Raw genomic sequence first — 25557 nt, forward strand, 5'->3', positions numbered from 1 at the left:
TACCTTTACAGTCTCTTGTTCTATCCAAAACTGCCCTTGGAGTTCATTTTAATCTGTCACTATTATAAATATGTTGGGAGGGACCCAGAGTATTATTTGCCCTGGACTATGAATTCCCAGGATTTTCAGTCCATGACCTTGGTTTCATTAGTTTCTTCCTGGCTCCCGTCCATGAAGCCCTAATTGCCCCCCTTTTCTGTGTATGGGGGCTCTGGTATAGAGGAAACTTCATGATGGCAGGCACTTAGTCTTATCAAAACTTCAGATTTCCCTCAGTGTCACCCACAGGGTGTGGGGGTCCAGCCTCCACGAGGTCCTTGGAACCTGACAGGAGGGATAGAGTCGGCAAAATGAGTTGAGTCAACAAGGGGGTAAAGGCAGGAGCAGGTTGACTGACTGTCAGCTGCTTAGATTTACTTTTATAGTCTCAGAATGATGTATGCTTCAAGCAAGCAAGCTAAGATCATTTCCTTGGTTACAAAAGTGTACAATTTTCAGCATCAATCATATAGTTCGTATGGTTACAAGTTTTAATCGTGTGATTACAAGATTAATTAATAATCATATAGTTAATTGATTTCTTATCCCTACTCAGACCATGATGACCTCAACCTGTCTGTTACCTTATTTATTACTATATTGTATAATTGTTCATTCATTTGAAGTTATTAATTAAGCAATTCTTTCAATGGAAAGTTTTTTATATTTTTTGTGTAAGTAATGTTTTTTGATACACTTCCTTAACAATCTATAGTGAGAGTCTTTGTGCTTGTCCACCCATCTGTTAACTCTTACAATAACCAATTTTTCTTTCAGGCTTTGTTGGTAGAAACCACAGTTTCTGTGACTTTTTTATTCTTTCCCATGAAACTAAGACTGCTGGAGTTCACATATTGGTCGCCTGTACTAACTATTTTCTCACCATCTTTTTCATATATTCCTCTGTATGGTAAGGGGGGAAAAACTATTAATTTCCCTGGAATTCTATCTGACTCATCTTGTATCTGTTTTCCCTGTATATATTCTGATGTCTCCTTGGAATTCCCAGTGTTGGGTTTTCCAGAGATTTCATAATGTTGAAGCCTTTTGTATGCCTCAGGGAGAGGCAATCCTGTTAAATTTGGACAGTTTACAATCTGTTTTATTCAAGGAATTTTTCTGAAATCCTTCTTTTATAGTCATTACACTATTAGGGTGAGTAAATTATTGCAATCAATAATAAACCTATAAATATTGGTATGCATGAAATCCCTATATATATTGAAAAAGGAAATGTTCCATCACACAGTGTGATTGCCTTGTGTCTTCTTGCTGTGACTGAGTCAAACAGCTTAGAGACCCTGGCTCCCAACAACAGGGCCCATAGTAGGTATGTGAAAAAGTATTTATTAATCATCTACTATATGCTAAAGTCTGTGCTAAGCTCTGAGGATACATTCAAGGGGAGTTAGAAGCCAGAATTAGGGCAAAGTTTCAGGGATAAGGAGGCACAGACTGATGCAAATGGGACAAGCATCTTGATAAACTGAATTGATTCGACTTGTCACTCTGGCTTCCTTAGGTTGTGGGTTAAGCAGATTTCACTTAATAGCCATGGTGGGAGTTGATGGAAGCTAGGCCAGGTATGCAGAGGATAACTGTCTCCCTCCTCTCTTGGTCTTTAGCCTTCAGAGCAATTCCATCAGTGATGCTGGGGTGGCTGCCTTGACCCATGCTCTCTGCTCAAACCAGACTCTCCTCAGCCTTAAGTAAGTCTTGGTTCCTGCAATCTGACTGTCGATTCCCATCTCCTATCGAGAAATCTTTATAAGGGTCAAAAGGAACTGATTTATCATTGCAAAGATATCATTCAGGATTCTCCTACTCCCATGGGAAAGAAGCCTGGGCCACCAAAGAGTGAAGTGTTGGCTAAAGCCATAGTGAAAAACTCTTTTTGGTATCCACAGAAATGGACCACAGTAAATCAGTTGAAATTACAAATCTCTTCCTTTGATCCAGATTAGAGTAGGGCAGTATGGCCTGGGTTGTTTGTAGTTCAATGGAAAGACATTGTATTTTAAATCAGAGGACCAGGATTCAAATCCTCACCCTACTACCTTTACCAAAATTGCAAATCTTTGGTGCCAATTCTTGTTCTCTCTCTCTCTCTCTCTCTCTCTCTCTCTCTCTCTCTCTCTCTCTCACACACACACACACACACACCCTCCATTCTTTTATTCTTTTTTCCTCTTCCTCCTCCTCCTCCTTCTTCTTCCTCCTCTTTATTCTCTTTATCATTCCATTTTTCTCTTTCCTCGCTCCTTCCCTCTCTTTCTTCCTCCCTCTCGTTCCTTTCTCTCTCCATGCTTCTCTCTTCCTCCTCCTCCTCTTCCTCCTCCTCCTCCTCTTCTTCTTCTTCTTTCTTCTTCTTCTACCTCCTTTTTTCTTTCTCTGTCTCTCTTTCTCCCTCAAGGTGAGGGAGTTGAGGGAGGTGATGCTGATAGATAGAGTTGATGATTATATATATAGATTTGGGGAAGGCTCTCTACAAAGGGGTGTCTAGTAGTGGTCTCCCCTTACCCCTTCTGCCTGGCTTAGCCAGTTTCCCCTCCCTTTTTGGAGCCCAGTCTGTGGTTTGTCGGTCCTATGGGCACCAACAGTCTCCTGGGCCTCAGTGTCCTCAGATGGCCTCCACTCCTCACTTTGGAATACTGTGAACCACTTTGTCTCCTCAGTCTCCGAGAAAACTCCATCAGTCCTGAAGGAGCTCAGGAGATCGCCAGTGCTCTGCGCAGCAATCATACCCTCCAGGATTTGGAGTAAGTCAGGTTGCTGGGGAGGAGGGAAAGGATAATGAATTGAAGGCAGGGGCATTAACTCCCTTGGTATGTTTTTTTTCCTCAGATGGTTTATATTATGTTTGTGTTCACCACAAGGCCAAAGAAACTCCCTCTTGGGAATTTCAACCTCCCTTGCCTATCCAGTAAGAGAGACTATGAGAGAATATTAAAAATATTATCTGACTTAACCTCACAATATTCTCTGACTTAACTTCCCAATATCTGAGAAAAGACCTGAGGCTTCAAGTCAGGAGACATAGGTTCCAATCCAGCTCTGCTATTAACTATATATATTGTATTTTTGTATTTGTTCTTCCCCATTTTACCCTTAGCATTAAGCACTGGTGTTTGGTATCTAATAAATATTGTTGATTGACTGATTAAAATCACTTCTCCTTTCTTTCTGAGTCCTAGTTTTCCCCATATATGAGATGGGTATAATATTTGCCTTGTCCTCCTCAGATTGTTGTGAAAGTAAATGAGAACTCTTCAAGCCGTCTTTTCAAGTCAAAGAAATTGCTACAGACTGGTGATGTCAAACTCAAACAGAACCAGATTCCTTCAGGCTGCATATTAACATTATCTATATAATGTATTTTTATTTAGCTTAGCCATAAGAAAGAACTTTTTTTTTTAAAGAACAGACTAACTCTGAAATGAGTCAATATGGGAAGTTTTGACATCATTTTTCCAAGAGACTTTAAGTAGGGATCAGACATCAATCTAGTTCTCTGGAAGAGCTTTAGTCTTTCAAATAGGCAAGTTCCATTCAGTCAGAATAATAAATAGCTATTTAACAAAATACTAACAACAGTTTTGAAATCGGTAGGTTAGTATAACTATTTCTTCATTTTATAGATGAGGAAAGAAACTCAGAAAGGTCAAGTGACTTACCTATAGCCACACAGCTAGTGAATTTTAAAGCCAGGATTTAACACAGGTCTTTTTGGTCTCCTTAAATTGATGATATAGAATTCATTCCCTAAGAATGGAATATCCAGCCAGGCAGGGAGTTAGCTCCAAGGGGAGAAAAAGTCCTTGTTTCTAGAAGAAGTTCTAGTTGATAGTGAGCCCTGGTCTGGCTCACATTTTGTGTTCTTTTGCTCTTACTTAGCTTGACAGCCAACCTTCTCCATGATGAGGGTGCTCAGGCCATTGCGGCTGCAGTGAAAGAGAATCGAGTACTCAGAAACCTGCAGTGAGTATTCCCCTATCCACATCATTTAATTCTTCTCTATGCCTACAAACCCCAAATTCATCACAAAAAGTATTCACTAATTGTCAGGTTCACACCATACTCTACTGGGAAATAAACAAAGGTCCTGTGAACATTCCTACCACACTCTTGCATTCCTAAAGAAAATGCTTGCCTTCCTCCTCCTTCCTTTCTTCCACTCCCTTCAGTATCTTTCATTAACTTATCTCTCATGCATCCCCTTACCACAGAGGTAACCCAATGGATAGAGCATCGGAACTGGAATCAGGAAGATCTGAATTCAAATCCTACTTCAGATACTTCCTAGATGTAGGACCCTGGGCAAGTCACTTCACTTCTGTCTACCCTAGTTCCCTCAGTTGTGAGGATCAAATGAGATAATAATTATAAAATATTCATTACTGAATCTAATACATGGTAGGCATTTAACAAATATTTGTTCCCTTTCTCTTCTCTGCTCTTCAGTCTGATAATCCTTGTCCAAGGTTGCCCAAGGTTGCCCAAGGTTGCTAATGACTTAAACTTCTGAAATGAAGTAGCAAGTCATTTGTCCATGCTGAACTTCAGTTTCCTTATCTTTACAGTGAGAGTTGTGAGCAACTAGATTGGCAAAGTAGATGGAGCGCCAGCCTTGGGGTTGGAAGAAGTTGAATTCAAATGGCCTCGGGGGCTTAACTAGTTGTGTGACCCTGTACAAGTCACTTAACCCTGAATGTCTCCAAAATAAATAAAGTAAAAGTTCAGACTAGGAGGACTTCTAACTCTAAACTCTTAAAACTCTAAATCTTGTGGACTTTCTTTTGACAGTGCTTTCATTTACTCCTCACTTCCAGCCCATAGTAGGGAACCTGGACACTGGGATCATAGAGCAGGTTGACTCTGGGGACAGCCCTCAGTTGAGCCTTTGAACTGGGGTGGGCCATGATAATTCAGACACCAAGGTGGAGCACTGATTCCAGAGAACATAGATAAGCCATAATGAGAACTATAATGATGGCCACTGATGTTTCCCTTTGATTTACTTTCCATGATGCTCTGGGCTTACAAAGCAAGAGAGAGTATATTTGGCTCCTGATTCTGAAGTTGGTACTAAAGATACAATTCAAATCCTACTTCTGGGGGTGGCTGGGTAGTGCAGTGGATAGAGCACCGGCCCTGGAGTCAGGAGGACCTGAGTTCAAATGTGACCTCAGACACTTAATTACCTAGCTGTGTGGCCTTGGGCAAGCCACTTAACCCCATTGCCTTGCAAAAACTAAAAAAACAAAAGCAAAAACATCCCACCTCTGACACCATTTATGTAACCTTAAGCAAGTCAATTAACTTCCTTGGGCCTCAGTTTCCCCTCCTGTAAATTATGGGAGTTCAACTAGGCTCTTTAGCTCCATGAGCCATGGAAGCAAAGAGGGATTGGGTTAAACCTGGAAAAATGGAAACAGAACCATCAAAAGTTTGTCATTCATATTGATTTTGGAAAAATTTACTTTGATAGCCCATTGTAGGTTGAAGGTACTCCTAGGTAATCCCAGAAGAACACAAATTGCTGGTTCCTAACAAGATACACACACACTTTACATAAATATACAGATATGTATGCCTGACTGTTACTGATCAGACCGATATGAACTTGGAATGCTCTATCGCAGGTTGGGCACAAATATTCTAAATTTGGGCATCCCATGTAGAAGGTAGTACCCTCTCTGATGAAGACATGCCATGCTGGCCAGTCTTATGTCAATGTCTTCTATGTCAGTGGGGCGGCTAGGTGGTGCAGTGGATAGAGCACCAGCCTCAGAGTCAGGAGGACCTGAGTTCAAATTCGCCTCAGACACTTAATAATTACCTAGCTGTGTGGCCTTGGACAAGTCACTTAACTCCCCCCCCATTGCCTTGCAAAAAGCCTAAAAAAAAAAAAAAGAATGTCTCCTATGTCAGCAATCAATCCAAAGTTCTTGAAACACTTTGAAAGTGTCCTTGTATCACTTTTTTGCCTACCATGTGAGTGCTTGCCCTGTGTGAGTTCTCCAGGAAATAATCTTTTTAGCAAGTATATATTTGGCATTTGAACAAAATGGCCAGTCCATCAGATTTACACTCTCTGTAATAATGTTGAATGCTTGGCAGTTTAGCTCAAGAAAGGACCTCAGTTTCTGGTATCCTTTCCTGCCAAATGATCTTTAAAATCTTTCTTAGTCAATTCAAATGAAAGTAATTCAGTTTCCTGAAATGGTACTGGTAGACTGTCCAGGTTTCACACAGATTAGCACAATGTCTCTGTAGACCTTCAGTTAGGCAGTCACACACACACACACACACACACAAAGACACAAAACTGCTGACAGACCATATTTGTCATATAAACTCCAGCCACATTAATTTTTTCTGTTTAAAAGATATTTTTTATTATTAACAATCATCACTAACAAACAAAAACATTTCAATATACAAAGAGGAATTTATCTGAAACTGGATTTCTAATAGACAAAATCATTTATTTATTTATTTATATAGTAACAATTTTTTTAAAGTCTATATTAAATTCAACAAGGTAATGACAAAACTGCCCCATTTGTGTCCCTTCTAAACTTGTTTCCTTCATGCACTTTAATGTTTTATTGATTCTTTTCCTTTTTCTGTCTTTTTTCTTTCCTTTTTTTTTCTTTTCTCCTCCTTTTCTGTCTTTTTTATTCTTCCTTCCTTTCTTTTTTGTTCTATTTCCCACTGACTTCTTCTCCTCCCTCTCCCCAATATAAGCTCTGTGGTGGGATACAAAACACATCAACACATTGGCCATGACTGAAAAGGTAAGACTCATTCTGCATTTCTAGTCCATCGGCCTTCTGTGAGAAATAGCTCCTCTTCGCTGATGAGGATTTCCCCCCAAACCTGCTGGTTTTGGATCAGTGCTTTGAGACCACATTATCACTTATGTTTCCTACTATCTTACCCTCTGCAGCTTACAATGGAACTTCATCCAGGCCAATGCTGCCAAGGCCCTGGGTCAAGCACTACAATTCAACCGAAGTCTGATCAGCCTAGAGTAAGTAAGAGACACTACTCACCAGGTAACTGGGAAAGGTGCATGCAGACAGGAATGCATGAGAGGAAAAACACTTGGTTGAAGGTCACACCGATGGTTGTGAGCAGTGTGGCAGGAAATTCTAGTCCCCGAAACTGCAAAATGTGTGCTTTTTAAAAGCACCAGATTGTATACTGGTCACTTAAATGCCCAGAAACTAACCACAAATAACTGCTTTTTTCCAACCCGAGGAAAAATAGACAACGTGTTTCTGATTCATTAGAATGATTTGGAGTAGGGGTAGCTAGGTGGTGCAGTGGATAGAGCACTGGCCCTGGAGTCAGGAGTACCTGGGTTCAAATCTGGCCTCAGACACTTAATAATTTCCTAGCTGTGTGACCTTGGGAAAGCCACTGAACCCCATTTGCCTTGCAAAAACCTTAAAAAGAAGAAAAAAAGAATGATTTGGAGCCAAAATTGTATAAATTTAATTTTCTGAGGAATATTATTAAGCAAAAATCCAAGCATGGACAAAAAGTGCATTTTTATAGCGAACCATAGATTTAATACTCAAAAGCCTGAAGGGACTCAGGGTCATTATTTTGAAGATCAGTTATAGCTATTTCTTGCTATGAACATAGAATTAAAAGTATAAGAGATGGACCCCCAAAAATATCTTGGGTGCAGCTAAGTGATACAATGGATAGAACACTGGCCCTGTAGTCAGAAGACCTGAGTTCAAATCCAGATTCAGACACTTAATAATTACTTTAGCTGTATGACCTTAGGCAAATCACTGAACCCCCTTGTCTGTCAAAAAAAATCATTTGAAGTAACTAAAGTCAAATTTTATATTACCTTGTTTTGTTGTCATTTGCCACTTCTACCAAAAGTAGAGAACCTTTGAGTTCCATTTAAGGGTTAAAGTTATTGGATTCTGGTTAACTGAGGTTTTTCTAATCTTACTATTTATTGCTCTGCTCTAGTAGAAACACCCAATCTGGATTAGCTAGAACAGCATGGGAATGGTGGAGACACGGAAAGCAGGAACTAATGGTGGGGGATTTACTGTCTTACAGTTTGCAGGAAAATGCAATTGGAGATGAAGGAATGATGGCCCTCGCCAAAGCACTGAAGATAAACACAAGCCTCACAGCTCTCTAGTAAGTCTAAGGCTCATGGAAGTCAACCCAACCACATCTCTCCCTCTTTTTATACAAATTTTTTTTGTTTGCCAAAGAAATTTTTTTTAGGTTGTTGCAACTGGCATAAATTAAGGAAGTGAAAACAGGTCATTTAGAAAATAGGCATCAAAAAGGGAGAAGGAAATCTTATTCCCCACCCCACACTTTTCTTGGAAACTATCTCTGGTTCTCTACTTTAATTTTAGTGCCTTCCCTCTGAGATTATTTTTTGGTACTTAATTGTTTATATGTTGTTTCCTCCATTAGACTGTGATCTCCTTTGGGAATAAGGGATGTCTTTAGCCTTTTTTTTTTTGCATCTCCAGAATTAGCATATAGTAGGAACTTAATAAATGCAAATTGACTAGTTGGTTCTAATCTTAGGAATTCAGGTATGTGGAAGCAGTAAGGGAAGTCTCTGAGCAAAGTGATCTACTATCCAGTTTCATTCAACATACACCCAGTCCCTATATTGTTCTTGGCACTAGGAAGTTACCAAAAAATAGCTATTATATAGACCCAGTTCTCAAGGATCTTAGAATCTATTTTGGGTGAAACACAATGTACACATAAAACTTCAGAACAAGGGAGAAGGTAATAAGTGGATTGAAGAGATCCAAAGTGATCTGAGAAATTTAAGGGGGAGAGGCAACCAGGTGTCTGCTGGCAAATATTTAACAACCAGTTCTCCAAAAACAGATGACACACTTTTTAAGTTTAGTCTGCATTATTAATATTTTCTCCATCATGTTCTTAAGTCTAGATCAAGAGTGGGGAATGTCTGGTCTGAGGGTCTCATCATTTGGTCTGTCCCTGTAACAGCAACTGGAGGCAGGACTCAAAATTAAATAAATCTAAGAGCTTTTTAGGGGTGAATTAAATATATGTTTGACTAAATATAGCAGGCTAATTTTTAAGTTGATAATTTTGTGTGGCCTGTGGATGATGTTATAAATATTCAAATGGTCCTTGGCAGAAAAAAGGTTTCCCACCCCTGGTCTAGATAGATGAACAAAATAAATAAATCAAGTATTGGCTTGTAGAATTTGTCAATTTGCAAAATATAAAAAAAGTGCTCTCTCCACATAGGATGAGTTGACTTTAGCACACTCTCATCCTCCATTATTGTATATTATTGGTAATTAGACTATTGAATTGAAAAAATAAATATTGATTTAGGGACAGAAATGACAGAACGGTTTTACTTGTCTTATATTAACTATATAATTTCTTGTAGTCTACAGGTAGCATCTATTGGTGTGCTTGGGGCCCAAGCCCTAGGTGATGCTTTGGCTGTGAACAGGACCTTGGAAGTTTTGGAGTAAGTATATTAGTCTTTAGGGATGCAACTGCCATACAAAGTACCTGAGTTATTGACTCAAGAAGCTTAGATGTGAATTTATAGATAAAATCAAGTTGTTAAGGACCTCTTCTGAACCAGGCACTGTGCTACCTGCTAACTAACAGTCCTGACCCTCAAGGAACCTAGGACCCAATGGGAAGAAAATATTGAAACAGCTATCTAAGATAGATGGTGTAAGTTGCAGTTAACCTTAGAGGGTGGCTATTGGCATTCAGGTGGATCTTGCAGAAGGTAGGATGCTAGCTGGAACCTCATGGGAAGCCAGAAAGCATAGAAGAGGAGGGAGAGAATTACCAGTTAGGGAAAACCAATGAAAACACCCAGGTCAGTAGATTGAGAAAATGTCAGTGGATTACAAAGTGTATTTACTCCACAGAGGGGAGTAAAAAGTGTATGAAAAAGGCATAGTTCTGGGATGGAAGACAGATTCCTTCTATAAGGTGAGGTCTTCCAGATATTATTTGTGGATGACATTGTACTGATTGAATCAAGCTCCCAAAGGCTACAGAACCTTCTAAATGAGGTCCACCCAAAACATAATTTCCTACAATTACTGTGAAAAATTATTATATATTATCCTAAAAAAAACTACGAATAAAAAATCCCTATTGGAGGATTATGGGAAGATGTCTACATGCTAGGACACTGCTGTGCCAGCAGATACAAAGAAAAACAACCAAAAACCAGTCCCTGTGCTCAAATCTAATGGGGGAAACAACCTGCAAAGAATTATATCTATACTAACAAGACATACAGACCAAAATAGGGCTAGACTTGGAGAGAAGGCATGAAAAATAAGGGGGGTTGGGACAGACTTTTTGGAGGAGATGGGACTTGAGTTTGGAGAGAGCCAGGAGAAGCCAGGAGGCAGAGATAACAGAGACCACTCCAGTCATGGGGAAACAGTCAGTGAAAATGGTGGGTATGGGACGATTACTGTGTGGGAGGAACAAGTGTAGAGAGAGAGTTAAGTTTAAAAGGATTGTAAAGGTGGGAAGGAACCAGAGAATTTTATAGACTGATTTTGGAGGCACCAGGAGCTGCTCAAGGTTTTTGAAGAGAGGATAGTGGTGATATGGTCAGAGAGGAAACAAAAGAGGAATGACTTTCAGGATCCAAGAACACTGGCCTCTTGACCATTCCTTATCTCCCAACTCCAAGTTATGTGATTCTTGGCAAGTCCTCTAACCTCTTTCTGCCTCAGTTTCCTTTACTGTAAAATGGAGATAATTATAGCACTAATACTCCAGAAATGTTTGACAATTTAAACATACCAAGCCTCCAAGGTGCACCTTCTTGGTACACAATTTTCTTAGGGAATTCCAAGCTTACCCTGTTATGTCTGATCAGAGGTAGCCCTTTCATTCACTTCAGAGGTCTAGACCCTGGAAAGGCTTTTTAAGGCAGAACTGTCAAACAAGTAGCCCATTGGGCTACATACAACCTTCCCAAAGGTTGTCCAAGCCAGATTAAAACATAATTGGGAAAGACTAACAAAATAAATAAAAGCACAATTAAGATAATGTGACATTTAAAATTTGATTTGTGGCCTTCAGGGATCCTTATAGATTAGTGTCCCGTTTCTATCTAAGTTTGATGTCCCTGGTTAAGGTATATGTTTGCAAATGTTCTTTCATAAAATGAATTGAATATATTTATTGCTTGGAATCTGCTGCTCAACAAGCAGGTTCAATCCTCACTGTCACTGTTCTCTGGAGTCCTGTGGATCAAGGTGGAAAGTACTCAAGAATGAATACTGGGTTAAGGTTAATCATCTTTGGAGGGCTGGATCTGCCCCCATCACTGACTTTCTATCTTCTTACATTGGTCTATTGGCCTCAGTCTTTGGTAAAACAATTTCAAATGCTTTTCTTGCACAACATACCCATTTTGTCTGCAGTTGTAGAATACAATTTATTTTCTTTTTTAAAAAAATTTGTTTATTTAAGGTAATGCAGTTAAGTGTCTTGCCCAGCTAGGCAATTAAGTATCTGAGGTCATATTTGAACTCAGTTCCTCCTGACTCCAGGGCCAGTATTCTAACTGCCCCCTAAATTTATCTTCTTTAGCTGTGTTCTGCTGATATTTTCAAAGTGGGTTATCTCGACCTCTGGCCCCTCAAGCCTTTGTCTGGTTGGAAAGAAAGGCTTTATGCATGATTCCATGTCCTAGCAGACTTGCTCTGAGCTTCTGCAGTGGAATCTGAGTGAACTGAACAGCTTCTTATTTATCCTCATTGACCTCTGGGGTCAGTTTCCTTGTGGCCAACCTGTCTTCTGGTTCTCTGTCCTTGCCTCAAATAACTTCACCAGGTAGATAAACTCAAGTATTTTAGGGACTCTTTGCTGTTCAGTCAGTTATAGGTGATCCCATGTGTGTCACACACCAACCCTCCTGATCTCTCTAGTAAATCTGCTTTATATCTACTAGGGAATCACTGTTCCTTTGATTGCTGGCCTTTGAAGGAATCTCTCCAAACACAATACAGCCAGACATTTTCTGCCCTCACACTCAAGGGTATGAAATACTGAACATAAGTTTCCTGGGCACTCTGTGTACTACCCAATGGGACTCACAGACTTGGCAGGCACCCCAACACCAAAACCATCCATCTCAGGATGCTGCATTTCCAGAGAGCATGTGAGGTCAAGAGCAGGTCCCTGGAGGCTCTCCATTAGCTACTCTGTTTTTCCACATCAGTTCCTTGTCACTGTTGCATTACATTATTTCAGTGGCATTTCCTAGCCAAGACTCAAAGGGTGCCTTGTTTGATGGAGAGGATGCCCTGTGAAAAGGACCATGGCTTTCCACAGTGAGTCCCTTATATTTGGATTGGCAGGCTTACAGTGTGCATTCTGTCCTAAAATATTGTTGTTATATCCTGAACTGCTGAAAGTGATGACATCAGTGCACCATGAAATGCAGACGATAGTGAGGACTATGAGCTACTGTGGGTGGTGCTGGCATGTTCACCCTCAGTCTATTCTGTCCTTGGCAGAACCTCTTTAAATGTTCTCATCTCTCCTGGTCCAGAGTACGGCTCATTTCCAAGCAGCCCTATGAGCAAGGATGCTAGATTGTATCCACATCAGACACTTCACCTAATTTTTTTTAAAACAGATATAAATAAAAGAAGCATTTCCATATCCAGAGGATAGCAGGTAATTAGGATTGTGCATGGTTCCTTAAAGGAAGGGTTTGAGTTTTGCCTTTCATTTTTATAACATAACACAGTACTTAGCACACAGTAAACTCTTAGTTAATGTGTGTTGACTGACTATTCCTTCCTCCCTATATCCCTTCATCTTTATAATATCTCTCCACAAAGTATCCATGGTATAGCATAAGGTTTTTTACAAAATCATCACAAGAACACATTACAATAAAACAGATAATCCCCAAACTAACAATCCTGAGTGAGAAGCATGTTCCATCCCTGAGAATCACTTCCTTAATAGCCAAATACCCATGGTGAGTCAAATATGCTGATAAAATATCAATTTCAATAGTCACTTCATTGATAATACAAAAAAAGTTTCAATTCAAATATTCAGTGTTCAAAAGGAATTCTGTCACTTTACTAATAATGCCCCTTCCTTAAGCTTTAATACAATGATGCAGGAACACAGAATTTCAATATTGTTTGACCTACAAAACTCTAATGGTCGTAGTGAAATAATGGATTTTATTAGTAAGAGTTTCACAATTTAGAAAATAAAAGACAAAAAAAATGCCACGAGTCTTTGAATTACTAGAAATTATTTATTAAATTAGATGATTTAATCCTGTCTTTACACATCAAAGAAATCTTGCTTTTCAAAGAATCCAAAAATTCAAAAAGTAATAATTTTGTAAAATTCCCAGGATAAGCACCAAAATTCAGCCCTTTATATTATCTGCAGGTCTCTAGCACCCTGTTTGTATCCATATTCTGCTGCTCAACAACCCCATTTTACCTTTGTATCTAGCGATACAAAAAAGACCCTCCCACCAGGGGAAACAGAATGATTGACAGTAATGGAGATAATATTTCTACCTGATCACTTCCATATATACCTCAACATAGGAACAACTTAGAAAACCTGGGGATCATTGGTTTCTTGGAGCAACAGCAGCATAGGGAGCCAGGCTTCTTGGTACAATAGCAACCAGCCGATCGCTGAAATCCTGGGCAGAATTTATAAATGTTTATTCCTACTCTCATCAAAGAGATCCAGATGGAGTGCCAGAGCTCAATACACACCTGCTATTTTCCTCTTCTCTTATTTTTCTAGTGTTTCTCCTCTTTTCTTCTGGTTCTTGCTTGAATATTTTTTTTGTCAATTTTAAAAAATTTTGAACTTAACATAAATAAAACATTTCCAATATACAGAGTATAGCAGGTAATTAGAATTGTTCATAAAACCACAAATATTTTTCTTATAGTTTGCTTTTCCTTGTAAATACATAATAAATTTAATGTTATTTTCAAAGCTATTCTGCTCACCTGTGTTTATTTCTGAACTTTAGTCTGTTTACTTCTGTGAATTTCTAAAATATGTCAATGACTCTCTTTTCTTTTTTTTTCCTTTTTCTTCTTTTTTTTTTATAATATTACTGCTAGCTCTCAACTATCTCCTAAATCCTCCTGGTCCATGATTGAAAAAAAAGGAAAAACGAAATTTTTGTTATATTCAGTCAAGCAAAATCAAATCCACGTCATTAACCATATCCAAAAATGTATGTCTCATGTTGCAACTTGAGACTATCACTTTATTGTCAGGGAATGGGTAGCATGCTTCATCATCAGTCCTTTGGAATTGTGTTTGATCATTTCATTGATCAATTTGTAAAAAATGTTTATTGATATCTTTTGTTTTTGTATGACCTAATTTGCTTCATGGATTGTTGTGGTAAAAGAATTTATTTCTAACTCACCGTATCTAGTCAGATTCAGCTCAGCTGTAAGAAGACGAAGATATTGCATCCATGCAATGAATGTACAGTTGACAGATTTTTTTCCCTTAAGAGTTTGAATGTAGAAAGGAGATAAGTTGTAGGCCAACTTGAAGGGCTGGTTGTTGGGTGCATGGTTAGGATCAAATGAATGGTTTTTCGAGGATAGATTGTAAGCAACAGGGAATGAGTCATTAGAAAAACTAAAGTTCAAGATGAGAAGGAAGTGATCTTTCTAAATCTCAGGTCTGACCATGTCACACATCTCTTCTCTCACTCAGTAAACTCTAGTGGCTCCCCATTACTATCATGATCAAATATACAATCTTTTGTTTGGTGTTTCAAACCCTCCGTCACTTTTGCCCACCTCCCTCTCCTCCAAGTTCTATAATCTTCTTGCACTTCACATCTTCCTTGCTTACATTCTTTAATGCAGTGACATTAGCCTCTCTGTCTGTTCCTCTCTTAAGATACTTCCTAATGCTAGACATTTTCTCTTATTGTCCTAACATGCCACTGGTCCTCTTCATCTCTGCCTCCTGGCTACCTTGGCTTCCTTCAAGTCCCAGATAAACTCTCACCTTCTATAGAAACTCTCTTTCACTAACCCTTAGTTCTAATGTTAATCGTCTATTAATTATTTTGTTTATCTTGCTTATAGCTTAATTGTACATAACTATTTGTATGTTGTGGCCCTCATCAGACTGTGAACTCCTTTGAGAGCCAGGGACTTTTACCTGTTTTGGTACCCCTAGCACTTAGCACTTAGGGCAGTTAGGTAACATAATGATAGTGAATAGCTAGCCCTGAAGGACTCACCTTGAGCTGATTTCAAATCTGACCTCAGACACATCCTGTGTGACCCTAGGCAAGTCACTAACCCTGTTTATTTCAGTTTTCTCTTCTATAAAATGTGTTGGAAAAGGGAATAGTAAACTACTCCAGTATTTTTGCCAAAAACACCCTAAATGGGGTCATGAAGAATCAGACTTGATTGACAAAGGACTCAGAAACAAAAGCATTTACTACATAAGTGTTTCATTAATTCTTATTGACTAATTGATTGTATGAGGATCAGGTGGACAAGTAGAGGGTTGACCGGATGAGGAGCACTACCTGGATAAGGTAGGCTCTTTATTAGAAAATGCAGAAGAGAAGGGAGAATGATGTCAACAGGATATTAAAACACAAGGGAGCAGAGGGACTAATGTCCATCATTTTCTCAGTAACTGTTGTGAATAGATAGAACATCTACTAGGGAGGGGTAAAATTATTTTTTGCAGTGGCAGAGTCCAGTTGAGTTAGATAACATACATTTGTAGTAGACCTAGTTAGCATAGTCTGGATTGTGCCCCAGCCTCCAGGATCATTCAGCAATAGTGAGGAGCAGAGAAAGCAGAGGATAAAGAGATATTTATTCTTGTAGTTTGGCAAGGCATTGGTGGTAATAGAGCCAATAGTTTAGGTATTCAAAAATGGAAAATAATCATCTCATATAGACCTGAAGAGTTATAAGTAGTAACTCAGTTTTCTGTCTCTTTCTAAATTCTAATGTATTAGAAACATGTCTGAAACCTTAATAATTCATAGCTTCACAGATCTACAGGGATTAGCCTAGAATTGTTTGCTAAATACATTATTTTATTTCTGTGATTTTCAAAAGGGAGGCAGTATGGGACACATGTGGCTTTCCTCTAATCAAATGTAATATCTTCAAGGGCAGGGACTGTTTCATTTCATATAGTTGGTGCTTCATAAAAGCTTTTGGATTGATGATAGCAGGTAGACAAGGAAAGATAAGATAGACGAAGCCAGCCCTCTTGCTGAGCTTGGAGTCAAGAGCAAAGGAAGTCAATGTCATTCAAACAGAGGATTTATATTTGATCATGGAGGTGATAGGGAAGCCCAGGTGCTATATTTACTAGGGGTGAGGTTGGGAATATGTGTGACATGATCAGACCTGATCAAGATTAGGAATGTCACTTTCTCCTCTCTCATCTTGAACCTTTTCTTATCTACTGTATTGTTGCCTATAATCCATCCTTGAAAAAAAAAACCTTCCTTGATCCCAACTATTCATTAAACTACCAGTCCCTCAAGTTATCCTACATTTCATCATCTTTTCACAATATTCAGTTCTTGACATTTACTAGTTGTGTGACCCTGGACAAATCACTTACTTCAAGCAAATACCTCAAGAAACACAGTCAAGACTATAAATTACAGACTGGTTGCTGAACTATGCCAACATCAAGTGTTCCTTACACTAATAACATCGCAGATCCAGACAAAACTAATATCAGCTATTTCCAAATAGCTTAAATATTTTGGAGAGAAAATAACTAATTCAACTTTTGGATACACAAAAGTGACCAAGGAACATTGTTACTTTTAAGAGATTTCCTGGGAACTGATAATTTGAAAGTAATCATATCAAACCAAGATATATTTTTCTGTTGACAATTTCCTTTTAAATGTTTGTGCAGGGAAGAAATTTCGATAAGCACAAAATACATCTATCATCAACTACTGAAAATTAAAGTACTAAGAAAAATCACTTTAAAGTGTAGGGACATTCAATGTCAGATTTCAAAGAATTCAAACTTGAATTCTTCAAGTTACAGATAATATCTCAGCTTTGGATAGGTGATGCCGATTCTAATGTTTTAGTTTCATTATTGGTAAAGAAAATGGGTACCCAGGACAGTCTTTTCTTGTCTAAATTGACCTCCAAATCATAACACCTTGGCCTGCATTTGGTCTCCTGTTTTCTCTGACAGCTTAAGAGGGAACTTCATTGGTGCGGCTGGAGCTAAGGCCATGGCTAATGCCTTGAAGATAAACCCCAGTCTCCGGATGCTCAAGTAAGTAGTTGTTGATAATTGGGAGGAAAAAAGGCAAGACTCAGCATCTGGTGGGTCAGCAGGAACCTTAAGTGACTACTGTGGATTTTCTCTATAGTGGTTTCTTTCTGAATAATTCAGACCATGTATATATTGGGGGGTAGCTGGGTGGTACAGTGGATAGAGTGCTGGGTCTGGAATCAGGAATACTTGTCTTTACAAGTTCAAATCTGGCCTCAGACATTTACTGGCTGTGAGACCCTGGCAAGTCACTTAAAAGCTCAATTGCCTCTGTTTTTCTCATCTGTAAAATGAGCTAGAGAAGTAGATGGTAAACCACTCCAGTGGTTTACAAACAAAACCCTAAAAAGGGGTCATGAGGAGTCAGACATGACTGAAATCATTAAACAAGATCATCATGAAGTCAGCTCTGAAAATACAACATCATTCAACCTTTTTGGTCCTCAGTTTTCTTATACATAGAATGAAAGGATCGCACTAAACTATCTTTAAGATCCCTTTTCCCTCTAACAGTTTATGCTTATAAGGCAGGATTCAACTGTCCATTTGCATATAGTATGTTATAATATAAAGTGTCAAATCATAGTAACTGCTGTTGCTGTTCCATGAAATAGCCTAGAAACTTTATCTAAAACCTCAGTGGACAAATCAAACCCTGAATGACATGTTACTTTTCTAGTCATATGGTTCCCTCGGTGTTTTCTTGTCTTGCAAAGGTCACCATGGGATTTTTTTCCCATTTTTTTTCTCTCTAGTCTTCAAGAGAACTCCTTAGGAATGGATGGAGCCATCTGCATTGCCACTGCACTGTCCAGCAACCACGGGGTCCAGCATATCAAGTGAGTGGTGGTTGAAAAAAGAACAGAAGTTTAGTACAGGACACTGTTGCCCTTCATACTTTTAGAGAAGTCTGCCAAATAGAATGCTTGTCCATGTCTGTTGAAAGAATAAAACAAGCTGTCTCTGAGATCTCATTAGGTGAGGCAACAAACTTTTACTGAGAGTTTACTACGTGCCAGCCACTGTGCATCCCTGCATGACAGGGTGTAGAATCAAATAGATCTTTACAACATAGGATTTCCACCAACAAAACTGAAATTAAATAAATGCAAAATATTATAATTAGGGATGCATAAATCAACTTAATAAGAAAGGGATGTGAAAAAAAAAGAACCAGGATTTTAGTGGACTGAAAGTTCTGTGATGTAGTTGATAAAATATCAACAAAAACTCAATGAAAGGGGCGGCTAGGTGGTGTAGTGGATAAAGCACTGGCCTTGGAGTCAGGAGTACCTGGGTTCAAATCTGGTCTCAGACACTTAATAATTACCTAGCTGTGTGGCCTTGGGCAAGCCACTTAACCCCATTTGCCTTGCAAAAAAAAAAAAAAACCCTAAAAAACTCAATCAAAGCAAAAAAAAAAGAAAAATTACTTAGTCCTAATTTTCATTAATTAGTGATTTAGAATAATTCCACCATAAACTATACTAATAAGACTATATCTGAAGAGCATTCAATTCATTTCTGGGTCCTATATTTTAAGAGGGTTATTGACAACACAAAGGGCAACCAGAAGATGGTGAAAAAGCTGATGAAGGGTTTGGCAATCATGTCCTATAAGTATCATTTGATGATAGGGATGTTTAGCTCAGGGAAGAAAGCAGGGGGTAGAGACTGAAGATTTCACTGGTTCAGTCTTTCCAGCAGCGTCTGGATCACCTGTCCAAGGATGCTATAAAAATGGAGGTTATTAACCTACAAACCTATAATGGAAAAATTTTGGAGGTCTGTTAACTTAGATGGGGAAAATTTTATATTTCTGGAACCTCTTAACTTTAGCATTTCATTTAATTATTATGCTGAAGTGGGCTTCACCAGACTGCCAAAGGAATCCTGACATAAAAAAGGTTAACAAACTCTGGTGTAAAAGAATTCTTGAACTTTGTGGGAGGTTGAATTTGGTGACTTATGAAGTTACTTCTAAGTCTAGGTTTGTATACTACTGCTTCTTCTGGACAATGTTAAGCCTAGGGCAACTGGCTATTTGCAAAAACCTTTATTAAAGGATTTAGACTTCAAAGTTTGAACTAAGATTGGCTTTCCACTTCTGCCATTCTCCTTAGCTAAAAACCAAGGACATTACAGACCTACTTAGTGCCAAATTCATTGGCCTCTTTGTCCTCATCCTCCATGAATTCTTAGCCACTTGGCACTTGCTGTGTGACCTTGGGCAAGTCACTTAATCCTGATTGCCCTGCATCCAGGGTCATCTCCAGTTGTCCTGATTAATATCGGGCCACTGGTTCCAGATGGCTCTGGAGAAGAAAGTGAGGCTGGTGACTTAACACAGCACCCCCTTACTCAAATGTCATGTCATGACAAACTGCATTTGTGGAAAATTATGTTTTTTGATAGGCCCTCTGCTTTTGATATAGAGGTCTCCTAGTGACATTTGTGGTCTGCTGAGGCTCAATAAATAGGTGATGACATAAAGGACAAACATTCATGAATTCTATATCCCTTCTTTCTAGATAAGACTTTTCCTGTTCTGGCTTCCCAGACACTGCACTTGTATAGTTCTCTTATACGGTTCCTTTTGTTGGCTCCTTATCTCCTTCTCATCACTTCAATATGTATGGTCTCCATTGTCGTTGCTTTGACCCTTGTCTATGCTTTCTTTGAGTATCACATTATCATAGCTTTGCTGCTCTTTTTCAAACCAAACTCCCAAATCTTATTCTCCCACTCCAAACTTGCATTTATGACAACCTAACGGATGCTAAAAGCCACTCAACACTATCCAAAAATACTATTCCCTAAATTCTACCCCTTTTCTTCTCACTTTTGTTTTCATCACCATCATCCTTGTAATTATTCAGGGTCATAACCTTGGAATCATCTCTTCTCTCTCCCACCTTTGATCAGGCCTGTTGCATACTTTTTAAGGGTTGGTATGCTATTATTTAGTTAATTCCTTCAACCTAGTAGAATATGCTGCCTATTTATTGACTGATGCTAAGTTCCATTACTTGGCTTTCTGATACAATTTTTGAACCCTTTTTTTCCCAGTCTCCAGGGAAACCATATTGGAAAATCAGGTGCCAGGATGATCTCAGAAACCATCAAGACAAATGCCCCAAATTGTACTGTTGAAATGTGAGCCATAATTTCTGGTGGAACTTACTGCTTCTGGGAAGAACAAGGAAGAAACCAAGCAGGAACTCTGAATGCTAAGAGACTAGTGATAACAAATGATAACCTGAAGGTCAATGGCATGGTCATTCTAATAGGAAGAAGTTTATTGATCTTCTGTAAGGAGTTTCAAAGAGAGTCTCACCTTCCAGAACTGACATCAAAACATGAATAACAATAACCTGCATAAGAGGGTACATTCTTCCATGGGTAATATACCTTGTGATTCAGACCATGCATATACTGGGGGGTAGCAACAGTGATAACCTGCTTAAGAATATAGACCTCCTGATTAAGGATTCAACCACTGAGACAACAAAGTGACTGGCCATGGCTTACCCAAAACTTTTTTATAAGATCATTAAAGTATCAACCTGACCTGAGTGGTGGAGGAAATATTCCTTGATTCTTCCAAGCAACATGCGACTCTAAGAAGTCACAATTCTTCAAAAAGGATGGAAAAACTGGGAATGGATGTATTTTGAAATGATTTTAAGCTGTGGAATTCTGAGGATAGAAAAATTAAAATGGTTCTGTCATTTTTCTAAGTTTTCCACATACCACCACTAAGCAAATTATTCTTCAGGGATAAACAAGTATGATGTGGCAACAGAAAAGAAAAAAAGATGGTAGTAATCCTGAAGTATTCTGGGTCAGATACTATCTGGAGGATTCAATCAAGTTCTTGGTGTCACATTTTTATAAGGTATATGGATCATTTAAAACATGTCCAGAACAGAGAAACCAGGATGGTGAATTTATGATGTGTTAAAATATAATGATATAATGAAAATGTATTGAGCCTCAGCAGACCACAAAGGCCACTAGGAAACCTCTATATCAACAGCCTATCAAAAAACATAATTTCCCACAAATGCAGCTGGGAAAAAAAAATCATCTAAGACACCAAAGATTTTATCAGTCAAATCAATGAGAATGACTGTGCATGATACTCATTTTTAGTTTGAACAGGAAATCATTATGGCTGTAAAATTCTTTATAGTTAAGTACAAAAAAATATGCCAGCCTGCTCACACTTTCTACCTACCTCTTTCTCTGAAATGACTTTGAAAGAACAAAGAACACATTCCTTTTACAATGAGGTTGGTAAAAAATGTTACTTAGGTCTTCAAAGTAGATATCCTAATTTAGTTTAGTCATCATACTAAATAAATGACAAACCAGTCTTGGGAACCATAATATCTAGCCATCTCTTCTCTACACAGCATTCTTTAAAAAAATTAACTCACTGACATTTTGTTTTACCATTACAATTCCAAAAAACAATGCTATCCAAACCTTAAAAAATGGCTAAGCAAAACTGTCTGATAAAGCTTTCAGCAGAAGTAGCATTTTGTTTCTATAATTTACCATTTCTTAAAAGAAGAAAATGTACTGTAACATCAGGCAACTGGAATAGTCTTTATTCCTTACCATGCAAAAATATTTCATTATGATCATATACCACAGTTTGTTTAATCATTTCCCAACTGATGGGCATATAATAAAGAATGCTATAGATATCTGGGTATCAACAGGATCTTTTGATGACTTTCAGTAATAAAAACTGAAAATAATTCCAGTAATGGGACTGCTGGGTCAAAGGGTAGTAACTTTTTTTTGCATAATTATATTCTCCCAGGAGGGTTGAATTCACAGAGGCACTGTTATCATTCTGTCTTTATTCCTACAGTCTAATAATAAATTGATTATTTTCATTTTCTACCCTCTTTGGCAATTTGATGGTTGGAAGGAGATGATGGTATACTCAAGAGTATATTTTATTGTTCACTTTTATCGATTCCTTTCCTTTTAAAACTTCTATGAAACCCTTGGGTTACCCTCTAGAGAAATGTTTCAAGGAACTACTCCTAAATACAGAAACTAATATTTGATAATTAGCTAGCCCTAAAAAAAATAAACCAGAGTGCCTTAACGTTATTAAAAGTTCTTAAGTTTGCATAAAAGACATTTAAAAATAAGATCCTTTCTTTTCCTAAGTATAAACACAACAAATTATCCCATATGCCACTTGTAAATGTGAATCATCCAGGTAGAATAATTTTTACAAGAAATTATATATAGTATAGCAATGCAGACCAATAGGTTGAGAAGAAAAAAAGTTAGTCCAGGTTTATACTAGGTCCCAGTCCATTGAGTCCTTAAAAGCAAGTTCCCTGCTATCCCTCACAAGCTAAGGAAATCATTTACATCTCAGTGCTTCCAGTTAATGTAACTAATATGATACACTACATCTACAATGATGTTAATGTCAACTTATCACTTAAGACTTAGGTTTTTGAGTTGTTTTTTTTCCCCCATAACAGAGTTAGACTGATCTGCCCTTGGTCTCTTGTGGCAAATCTCATAGTTGCTAACTGACTGAAGTAAATTATATTCAACAAACATCTATTTATCATCAATTATATACAAGATACAATTATATACCAGGCAAAAATTAGCCCTCAAGAAACTTATACTACTGGCATGTACTGTAGCTTTGAACCAAGCAAAACTAATTGATCTTACAAGAATCACATTTATAATATTGATCTCATCAGCTCCACATCCTAACTATATTTATATGACTAACAGGTTTGTTATGAAGACTATTATTTAAAAGTGCTTAGAGTTTCTCCCATGGAAGGATTCTATTTGGGTAATTAGTATTATTATTGTTTTATGGTTCTAACAAAGGATTTTTGATATATTTTTTAAAATGTTTTTAGTATGTCAGACTGTAGACTTTGTTTTTTATGCTCCTTGAAAAACAAGTCAAAAAGGTTCTATAGGGGCAGCTAGGTGGTGCAGTGGATAAAGTACCGGCCCTGGGGTCAGGAGTACCTGGGTTCAAATCTGATCTCAGACACTTAATAATTACCTAGCTGTGTGGCCTTGGGCAAGCCACTTAACCCCATTTGCCTTGCAAAAACCTTTAAAAAAAAGTTCTATAGAATTTGGGTGTTGGGGGTTTTTTGAAGGTTTTTTTGGGGGGAGGGTAATTGTTTTTGGTGTATATAACCACATTTTAAAGTCACACCAGACTCCTGAAGGTTTATAAGCTATATTCTATCTTTAATGCTATAGAAAAAATTTGAAAAACTCTTTGGAGCAGGTATGTCCAACTAGCAGCCTGAGGATCTAGTGGTCCTTCAGGTCCATTCAAGCTAATCCTAGTCCCTGTAGTTGTGTACCTTAGTGGTAGGTGTTTTGGTGGGAGTGGTGACATGATATTCATGAATGGGTGAATTCAGTATGCAGTTCTTGAAAGCTTTTTGTTGGACAAAGTAGCCCAGAAGAGCTAAAAGATTGGACACCCCTGAAAGTATCCTACCTCGAAAGAAAAAAAAAATATAACTTCCAAATTGTCTAGCAAACTGATTAATAGCATATAATAATGTCAACTATAAACTTTTCCAAGCTGTTGAATGATGGTAGTCTTTAGGAAAAAGGTGTGGAAAGAAAGATAGGTAGTCAGACTCTCTAGGTTCTCAATCACAGTCCTACCATTTCCTTGGGCAATTTTCTTTCCCTCTCATACGCTGTTTTCCAATTTCCAATGTGAAGGGAATAAATCAATCTTTTAGTTCCATATTTTTTGATCCAATGAGTCTAAATTGTCAAAAGAGGCTTCTAAAACTTTTAGATTTCCCATATTACTCAGTTATAAAAACAGAAATCTTGAAAAATGACATATATTTGCTAATGGTAAACTGTTATCATCTACAGTTGAAGAACAAGCTCAAGAAGTCAAGCCATTTACCTGTTGTTACATAACTAATAAGTGATAAAGGAGAGTGCGCAACAGGAGGAAGTGGATACAGAACAGAAGTCATACAGTTTTGGTGACCAAAAAGAAAAATCATTGAATTGACTATTTAAGTGCTTTTTACTACATTTATTTTACATCAAGACTTTTTCCTGCCAGAAAGAGACAGTTTGTCAGGGTGGAAGAGAGAGAGAGAGAGTGCTAAGAGGAGTACTACCTTCTGTTTCATTAGTCTAGGCCCTGTGGAATGAGTTTGGGCAAGAGAATCTCTAAGATCTCTCCTACCTCAAATTCCTTAAAAAAACAACAATAAACACTTAACATTTGAACATCAATACAACCAACTAAACTTGTTTAGTAACAATTTACATCTAAAATCAATTAATTTGGACACAGGAAGTGTCATAATTTTTATCATTCCTATTAAGTTTCCAGGATTCTTTGTTGGTCCATTCTTTCTTATTTTCTTCTTATATGATTGTAGTTATAATGTATAGTTAAATTTTTCTGCTTGTGGTAGTTTTTTTTTAACTTTGCATTATTTTAAAGGTTTGGATTTTTTCTTCAGACTAGTTTTAATTGTTTTGTAATATTCCATTCCATTTATGTATCAAAATTTATTTAAATACCCCACCTCTGGTCAGACATTTGGACCACTTCCAGTTTTTTGACATTACATTTTTTTTTTTTGCTTCTGATAAAACTTTCAGGGATTATCAACAATGTAATGGGTCAAAGAATATGACTGCTACATGCTGCTAGTTTGTTCTCTAAAAAAATTCTTTAAGTCATGCAGGTTTGCAATTTCTATTGCTGATGTTTTTAGATTTACTGATGGGTAATCTTAGAGTCTCAGGCAAACAAAAAATCTAGGTCAACAAGTTTTACAAATTTAGTACAGTTAACAGAAAAAAGAAAAAGCTGATGAAAAGGTGGTCCTGGTTGTCTTGGAAACATGATCTTTTTTTTTCTGAAAAAAGTGAGCTTTCTGAAAAGGAAGTGAAGAAAAACTTAAACATATTGCAGCCTAATATAAAGGCTTTCAATTGTCTTTCGCACCTATAAGGATGTTTTGTAAGAATGGAATCTAAGCAGACAGGATGGCATAGCAAAAACAGAAGAACCCTGAATTGGATGGAATTCAAGAAACTAGGGTATTTTACTCAAGAGTTATAAAGTCATGCACAAATCACAGC

At 37.8% G+C, this 25557-nt stretch overlaps 1 protein-coding gene across 3 annotated transcripts in view; it reads left to right on the forward strand.

The window, feature by feature from the left end:
• Positions 1-23172, forward strand: part of NLRC3 (NLR family CARD domain containing 3) — a 54447-nt gene extending 31275 nt beyond the window's left edge. For all 3 annotated transcript variants that reach the window (XM_074196870.1, XM_074196869.1, XM_074196871.1), the window contains 9 exons: positions 1665-1748; positions 2715-2798; positions 3934-4017; positions 6992-7075; positions 8134-8217; positions 9476-9559; positions 17317-17400; positions 18156-18239; positions 20470-23172. In XM_074196870.1, coding sequence (XP_074052971.1) covers positions 1665-1748; positions 2715-2798; positions 3934-4017; positions 6992-7075; positions 8134-8217; positions 9476-9559; positions 17317-17400; positions 18156-18239; positions 20470-20560 — 763 coding nt within the window. In that variant the 3' untranslated portion in view covers positions 20561-23172. The remainder of the gene's footprint in view (positions 1-1664; positions 1749-2714; positions 2799-3933; positions 4018-6991; positions 7076-8133; positions 8218-9475; positions 9560-17316; positions 17401-18155; positions 18240-20469) is intronic.
• Positions 23173-25557: the final 2385 nt, after the last annotated feature.

The sequence above is a fragment of the Macrotis lagotis genome, chromosome 8 (assembly GCF_037893015.1).
Source record: "Macrotis lagotis isolate mMagLag1 chromosome 8, bilby.v1.9.chrom.fasta, whole genome shotgun sequence".
Taxonomy (NCBI): Eukaryota; Metazoa; Chordata; class Mammalia; order Peramelemorphia; family Peramelidae; genus Macrotis; species Macrotis lagotis.